The following is a 7500-nucleotide window of genomic DNA, read 5'->3' on the forward strand; positions in this document are numbered from 1 at the left end:
GCTCATCATGGCGGGGCCCTCCACCAGGATTCGGGGCACAACCTTGGCGACGCGGTTTGTGCCCGGCGCCGGCCGCCGCACATCAGCCACCCAGCCCAGGTCTATGTCGTGCTCGCCATTGACGACGAAGCGCCCGCCGTCCACGTTCAGCTGCAGCCACACGGGCGAGACGTGGCTGAACTTGCCCAAGAACCGCTTGGCCACGTCGTAGCCCTTGTTGTTCCATGGCGTGACGTATGCCAGTGTTGCGCGCGGATACACGGCTGAGCTGTGCTCGTGCTCCGGGTCCACACGGCTGTGCGTGTCCAGCACGTGCTGGATCAGCGACGGTGGGTCACTGTCGCCGGCATGCTCGCTGTCGCTGCTTGTATCACCGTCAGCGCTTGGCGATGTGTTGCTGTGCGGTCGGTTGTTGAGGGTTGTGCTGCACCACCACTGCGCACCCATCCACACCGCAACGCCCAGCACCAGCACTGCCAGCACCACTGACAGCGGGGACAGAGCAGGCGTTGACCCTGCCTGCTTCGCCGCCTTCTTCCTTCCACCGATGCTGCTGCTACTGCTCTTCTTTGTCTTCTTGGCAGCAGCAGCAGCGGCAGCGGCGGCCCCTGCGTTGCCCTTGCCCTTCTTCGCCATTGTCCAGTCGTGTTCAGTGTTGTGTGTGGGCTGTGGTCTTTGGTTGTTTATGTGTGGTGGCCGTTGTGCAATCTCAATGAATGCATGGACATGCATGCCTGGCGCCGATGGGTGATGTTTTGATTAGACGGTGGTGAGCTTGGTTTGGGATTCGGTGGAGTGGAGGTGTGGGCGCCGCTGCTTCTGCCGCTGCTGCTGTTCTGTTCCAGTTGTCAGGCGGCGCGTCTGTTCTTCCACAGCGGCCAGGTCCACCGCCAAGTCTGGCAAGCGGATTGTGTGTGTACGTGTGTTTATGTGTGTGTGTGTGTGTTTATGTGAGTGTGTGTGTGAGTGTGTGTGTGAGTGTGTGTGTGTGTGTGAATGAGTGAATGAGTGAATGAGAGAGAGGGTGTGTGTGTGTTTATGTGTGCGAATGAGTGTGTGTTTATGTGTTTACGTGTGTGAATGATTGAGTGAGTGTGTGAATGAGTGTGTGTGTGTGTGTGTTGGTGCGCGAGTAGGTGAACGAAGGGACGACAAGCGTGCAGTGAGATGGAAGCTGCGAAGCAGGAGAGGAAGGTGGGGCGAGGCTTCAATCAGGATGAACATGCATTGGTGAGGTGCTTGAACCTGATGATGGCACGTGACCTTCGACGCCTTCTCTGTTCCGGCACCACCAGTGGCCACCTGGACAATCGGTCATGCGCACGACCTGCAGCACTTCCCCCTTACAATACGGAAGCCCTGCACGCAGTATAATGAGACGGAGAGAGAGAGAGAGAGAGAGAGAGAGAGAGAGAGAGAGAGAGAGAGAGAGAGAGAGAGAGAGAGAGAGAGAGAGAGAGAGAGAGAGTGTGTGTGTGTGTGTGTGTGTGTGTGTGTGTGTGTGTGTGTGTGAACTGAAACAACAGTAGCCACGGCAGCCCTCCAAAGTCTTCTGCTTCTTCTACTTCTCCTTGATACTCACGGTTCTTCACAAGCAGCAAGTTGGCTCGAGACGGGTCCACTTCATCGCCTGCGTGCATGAAGGTGTGGTGGGCGGAGACGGAGTAAGCTGAACAAGAGCAGTTGCACGCATTGCTCGATGCGTTGCACCACACACATGTACACAGATACACAGACAGACAGACAGACAGACAGACAGACAGACAGAGAGATACATAGACAGACAAACAGACAGACAGACAGACAGACACACATACAAACAAGGCACGGCAAAGCACACCGGGCCATGCGCACCTGAAATGCAGTCTGCAGTGGCCGTGGCGTCGGCGATGGACGAAGCAGCCTCAATAGCTGCATCGATGCTGCCAGACAGCGATTCGGCAAACGCACATGTGAGCATGTGAGCACCCACAACATACGCAGTTGCATACACACACACGCGCGCACGCGCACGCACGCACGCACACACACCGCAACGCAAGAGAGCACAGCGCAACCTGCTCCTTCGTTGCGCGTCTCTGTCGTGGCCCATATGCGGTTGATTGCGGCCATTGGGCGAGGACGATGACGACGACGATGAGGCTGCGGGCCAGGTTGCCGTCCTGCCCACCTCCGTTCCACGCGACACGGAAGGCTGTACACCGAGCGTACGCTCCAGATCCTCAAACGCAAAGTCCGCTCGTGTCGGCTGGAAGAACTGCAGCACATCTGCATCCCGTGAAACCTACAAGTGTGTGTGTGTGTGTGTGTGTGTGCGTGCGTCTGCTTTGTGTCCCGGGTCTCTGTTGTGTGTCTCAGCTTGCTCGCGTGTCTGTGTCTTACCATTGGCCACAACCACCTTGTTACACAGACAGCCATCATGTCGCGCACACATGACACACACACACACACGCACACACACACACGCACGCACACAAATACACAGGCACACACACATACACACACACATATTCCATTCCGTACATTTGGGGGCATGGAGAGGAGGGATACGCAATAGCTTTCGACGCTCTGCACGAATTTGGCGGCTTTCTCCTCGGTCTTGCTTTGCGCAGACTTGCCTGAACGCACGCATGCGCACGTGTGTTCATGTGTGTGTATGTGTGTGCGTCTGAGTACGCGTCTGAAACAACACAATGCTGGCAGCAGATGGCAGTTGTGGTGTGTCATGACGCAAGCACAATGCCATTCAAAACACAAACAGCCCAAACACGAGTGCCAATTCACTGTACCTGGAAGCACGGGCAAGGTGCGAGGCTTGTCCTGTTCACCGGCTTCAAGTGGAAACTTGGTCAACAGCCCACACTGCCCAATGACGTGGTTGCAATGTGACATGGCAGTAGGCTGAGCAACAGTATGCGCGCACACACAGACACAAGTCGTAACGCACACACACACACACACACAAGTCGTAACGCACGCACACACACACACACACACAGACAGACACACACACACAGACACAGACACACACACACGTACTCACACACACACAGACAAACACGTACACACACACACACAAACACACACACACAGCACGAGCAACAACACAAATCATAACATGCGCGACTCACGTGAAAGTCAAAGAATTCGTTGTGGCTCCTGACGGCGGTGGTGTGCTTGCCATTGCTCCAATGTAAGCGGATGACATAAGCGTAATGCTTTGTGGGCTTTGAGCGTCGCTCCACACCTGTAATCTCCACCTGCCGCACATAGGACGGCGCCACCGGTGGCGGGCGCGTTGGTGCTGGTGGCGGCTGTCGTGTTGGCGCTGACGCCAAAGGCGTTTCCTCTGCACCAGTGTGATCTCCCATCCTTTCAAACCCTCACTGACTCACTCACTCACACACGCACAACAAGACAAGAATGGATGGAGAGGAGACACAAGCAAGCAAGTAGGTCGTCTGGACAGCAACGTCGGAAGGACAGCGACTGACGAAAATTGTTGGAAATTGTTCACCAGTTGTCAGTACCCGCCACAACAACCAACAACAACAACGACAGTCGATGACGGCGAAGCGGAGCAAGGTGGCGCCCAGCGCACGGCTGGGGCAGCTGTACGGCGGCATGAAGTTTGGGGAGGAGATGAACGTGCTTGAGGAGCACGTGATGAGGACAGGCCTTGCTGACACCATCAAAACCGTCTTGGGCATTGATTTGGTTGGCCCTTGTCAAGTGCTGCACAGCGTGGACAAGCCACAAACGAAGGACCTTCACTGCTGGCACAGGCATGTGTGCGTGTGTGGTGGTAGTCTGCGCGTGCGTGTGTGTGGTGGTGGTGATTGGGACAGAAACACAGTGGCTTGGTGCAGTCTGTGTGTGTGTGTGTGTTTGTATGTGTGTCTGGGTGTGTCTGTGCTTCTGTGTGAGCTTGTGAACTTGTTTGTCCTCACATCATGTTACCTGTCGCATCTGACACTGCTACTGCTGCAGATACAACTTTGATCCACCAGAGTGCATGACTGTTGCCGTTCGTAAGTGAAGTTGAATGCTGCTATGAACTGAATAGCGAGGCCAGTGAAAGGGTCTGCAAGACGGGCTGTTGGTTGTTGTCGTGCTGTGGTTCACTTGTTCGCTCACACGCACACACAAAACACACACTTTTACACACACACACACACACTTTCACACACACACACACACACTTTCACACACACGCATACACGCACACACACACACACCTTCACACACACTTTTACACACGCACACACATTTTCACACACACACACACATTTCCGCACAACACCAACCGCATGCGCATTTCTTTCTCAGGTCATGCAACAAAGGAGCACTGGTGCTATTTCAGGGACGACCCAAGTGAGACCCCAGTGATGGTGGTGCATAACAAGGCAAGCGATGGTGGTGTGTATGGCGATGCAGGCGACTCGATACTGGCATTGCTCGTGGCGGAGTGCAAGGCAGCAGACCGCAAGCGCGACGCGTCAGAGCTCCGACAGAAGCTCCAGGACCTGGCCAAGAAGTACAACATACCATTGACGCTGGGAAAAGCGAAGCGGAAACGCAAGGCCAAGGTCAATGCGCCCACGTTCTCCGGCATCGGCATCTGTGTTCCCTTTGATGAAGACACCGAGATTGGATATCGCCCCCTCTCCGTGAGCGACAAGAAGCTTCGGTCCATCTTGGACGCCATTGTCAAGGCTAAACGCAAGGTACAGTGTGCGTGCGTGTGCGTGCGTGCATGTACATGTGTGTGCCTGTGTGCGTGTACGTGCGTGCATATATGTGTCTGTGTACGTGTACGTGCGTGTACGTGCGCGTGTGTTTGTGCGTGCGTACATCTGTGCGTACGTGTCTGTGTCTGTCTGTACATCCGTACATGTTTTCGTCCACTTGCGTCTGTCCGCACGCGTACATCTGTGTGTGCGCACGTGTCTATCCGTCAGGGTTGTCTCCCTGTCTGTGCCATGTTCTCCCTCCACCTCTCCATGTATCCTTGCTGCTGCTTCCCATGCTCATCTTTCAGCTGACACGCCACTGCTCGCTTTGCTCGCACGAAAATCAGAACCAAACCCCCGACTATTCGCAGCTTGATCTGCTCGTGCAATACGCCAACATCTCCAACGACGAGTTTGACTTTGGCCAGGCCCTCCAGCTCGGTGCGTGCGTGTTTGCATGTGTGTGTGTGTGTGTGTGTGTGTGTGTGTGTGTGTGTGTGTGTGTGTGTGTGTGTGTGTGTGTCATGAGTGCATGTGTGTGTGTGTCATGTGTGCGTGTGTGCATGCGTGGGTGAGAGGCTTATGGCTTCTGTGTTTTCCCTCCGTCTCATCTGCATTCCCCTTTGACCGATTCCTCCAGGTCTGGACTTGTATGCCCACTCGCTTATCTTCAAGACGGATGCCCTTCATCTTCTGGCACCAACATACGCCCTGCTCCAAAGGTGCGACACGCACACGCAACAAGAATACACAAATAAATGACACACGCACACACACTCTCTCACTCTTCCACTCTCACTACGAGTACACACACACACACACACACACACACACACACACTCACTCACACATTCACATACACATAATACGCACTCACCTCAACCCATCACACCAAAGGGACGTGTTTGCTGATATCCTTGAGCGGTTTACGCCACGACGCGGGCAGGGGTGGAAGGAAGCGGGGGAGCTGCGAACCCTCGAGGCTGCGCAGCCCGAGCACGACGGTGACAGTGAAGGCGGTGATGATGATGACGATGATGATGACGATGATGGTGGTGGTTGAGGAAGGACGAGGTGAAAATAAATAAAATTGGCCAATCATTTTGCAGCAAACATTCACCCACGTGGTTGTTGTCGATGTTGATGTGAAAGCGCACACACGCACACACACACACACACACACACACACACACACACACACACACACACACACACACACACACACACACACACACACACACACACACACACACACACACACACACACACACACACAGGTATCGAGTTTGACAACCTGTATTTGGACATGAACGGGATCATTCACCCGTGCTGTCACCCGGAGGACCGGGAACCGCCCGCAACGGAGGAGGCCATGATGGAGGCCATCTTCGAGTACATCGACCACGTCTTCACGCTCGTGCGGCCGCGGCGGCTGCTCTATCTCGCCATCGACGGCGTTGCCCCGCGCGCCAAGATGAACCAGCAGCGGGCCCGCCGCTTTCGCTCAGCACAGGAGGCCGAGGACCGCAAGCGCGTGATCGAGAAGCGGGTCGAGGCGCTGGAGGCGGACGGCGTTGCGCCCAAGTACTACTACCAGGTCACGAAGAAAAAGATGTCGTTTGACTCCAACTGCATCACCCCGGGCACGCCGTTCATGGCCAGGCTGGCGCAGCGGCTGCGGGAGTACATTGACGACCGGCTGCACTCCAACGCGGCGTGGAAGGACGTGCAGGTCATCCTGTCGGACGCCTCCGTTCCCGGCGAGGGCGAGCACAAGATCATGGACTTTATCCGCCAGCAGCAGTCCCTGCCCAGCTACGATCCCAACATGCGGCACGTGCTGTATGGCGCAGACGCAGACTTGATCATGCTTGGTCTGGCCACGCACGAGCCGCACTTCTACATCATCCGCGAGGAGTTTGTGCCGCCGCCAAAGAAGCCCTGCCCCATCTGCGGCTTCCGCGGACACGCGCTCAACGAATGCACGGGCGGAGACCCCGTGCTGAAGAAGAACCAGCACCGCAAGGGCAGCCAGGTCAAGGCAACGTTTATCGACGAGAGCCACAGCAAGGAGGCAGGTAGCCATGGCGAGAAGGAGCAGGGGCAGGAGGCGCAGGGCGACGCGGAGAGGAAGACAGGCGAGCCACAGCAGAAGGAGATGGACGCAGACAACGATGTCGATGGTAATGGTGATGGTGATGGAGCGCAAGTGGCAAAGAAGGCCAAGGCGGCGGCTCACACAACAGCTCACACAACCTTGACCACAACAACAACCACAGAGACGAAGAGCGACACCCTGCTGGAAGTGGAAGAGGACGACCGAGGAGAGGCAGAGGAGCACATGGCCACAACCACAACCACGACAACAACAAACACCGCCACAGCCGTGGAACAAGAGGCTGGTGAAGAAGAGGAGAAGGAAGAGCATGATGAGGAGAATGGTGACGAGGAAGAAGAGGAGCAAGGGGATGATGATGAGGGGGATGAGGATGAGCACAACACCGACAGCGACAGCAACGGCGATGAAGACGCATTCAAACCGCCCCATGCCGACCACCCCGCTGCCCACCTCTTTGGGTACAAGCGGCTGCAGCGGCGCTACCCGGTGTTCCTCCTCGTCGACATCCCGGCCCTCCGCCGTTGCCTGCAGGCAGAGTTTACGGGGGGCGGCAATGACGCGCGGCGGCAGAGCGGACGCGAGCGCTTCAAGATGAACGAGCGTGGAGCGAGGATGGTTGACGACTGGGTGCTGCTGTGCTGTCTTGTC

At 56.1% G+C, this 7500-nt stretch overlaps 3 protein-coding genes across 3 annotated transcripts in view; 1 reads left to right on the plus strand and 2 right to left on the minus strand.

Annotated features, from left to right (window-relative positions):
- Positions 1-734, minus strand: part of PTSG_02078 (chitinase domain containing 1) — a gene marked incomplete at its 5' end in the record, with an annotated part of 1521 nt that extends 787 nt beyond the window's left edge. The window contains one exon of the mRNA XM_004996506.1: positions 1-734. This exon is cut by the window's left edge and continues 787 nt beyond it. Within this exon, the coding sequence (XP_004996563.1) occupies positions 1-734 (734 nt within the window).
- A 25-nt stretch (positions 735-759) lies between these two features.
- Positions 760-3371, minus strand: PTSG_02079 (uncharacterized protein; the record flags this gene model as incomplete). The annotated part of the gene is made up of 8 exons (XM_004996507.1): positions 760-896; positions 1246-1359; positions 1583-1630; positions 1855-1922; positions 2058-2284; positions 2524-2618; positions 2790-2862; positions 3132-3371. 8 exons carry the CDS (start codon positions 3369-3371, stop codon positions 760-762), a joined length of 1002 nt encoding a protein of 333 aa, XP_004996564.1.
- Positions 3372-3564: 193 nt separating this feature from the next.
- Positions 3565-7500, plus strand: part of PTSG_11834 (uncharacterized protein) — a gene marked incomplete at its 5' end in the record, with an annotated part of 7929 nt that continues 3993 nt past the window's right edge. Inside the window, 7 exons of the mRNA XM_004996508.1 lie at positions 3565-3791; positions 3991-4031; positions 4330-4727; positions 5081-5174; positions 5374-5455; positions 5631-5737; positions 6011-7500. The exon at positions 6011-7500 is cut by the window's right edge and continues 309 nt beyond it. Coding sequence (XP_004996565.1) covers positions 3565-3791; positions 3991-4031; positions 4330-4727; positions 5081-5174; positions 5374-5455; positions 5631-5737; positions 6011-7500 — 2439 coding nt within the window. The remainder of the gene's footprint in view (positions 3792-3990; positions 4032-4329; positions 4728-5080; positions 5175-5373; positions 5456-5630; positions 5738-6010) is intronic.

The sequence above is a fragment of the Salpingoeca rosetta genome (genome assembly GCF_000188695.1).
Source record: "Salpingoeca rosetta unplaced genomic scaffold supercont1.5, whole genome shotgun sequence".
NCBI lineage: Eukaryota > Choanoflagellata > Craspedida > Salpingoecidae > Salpingoeca > Salpingoeca rosetta.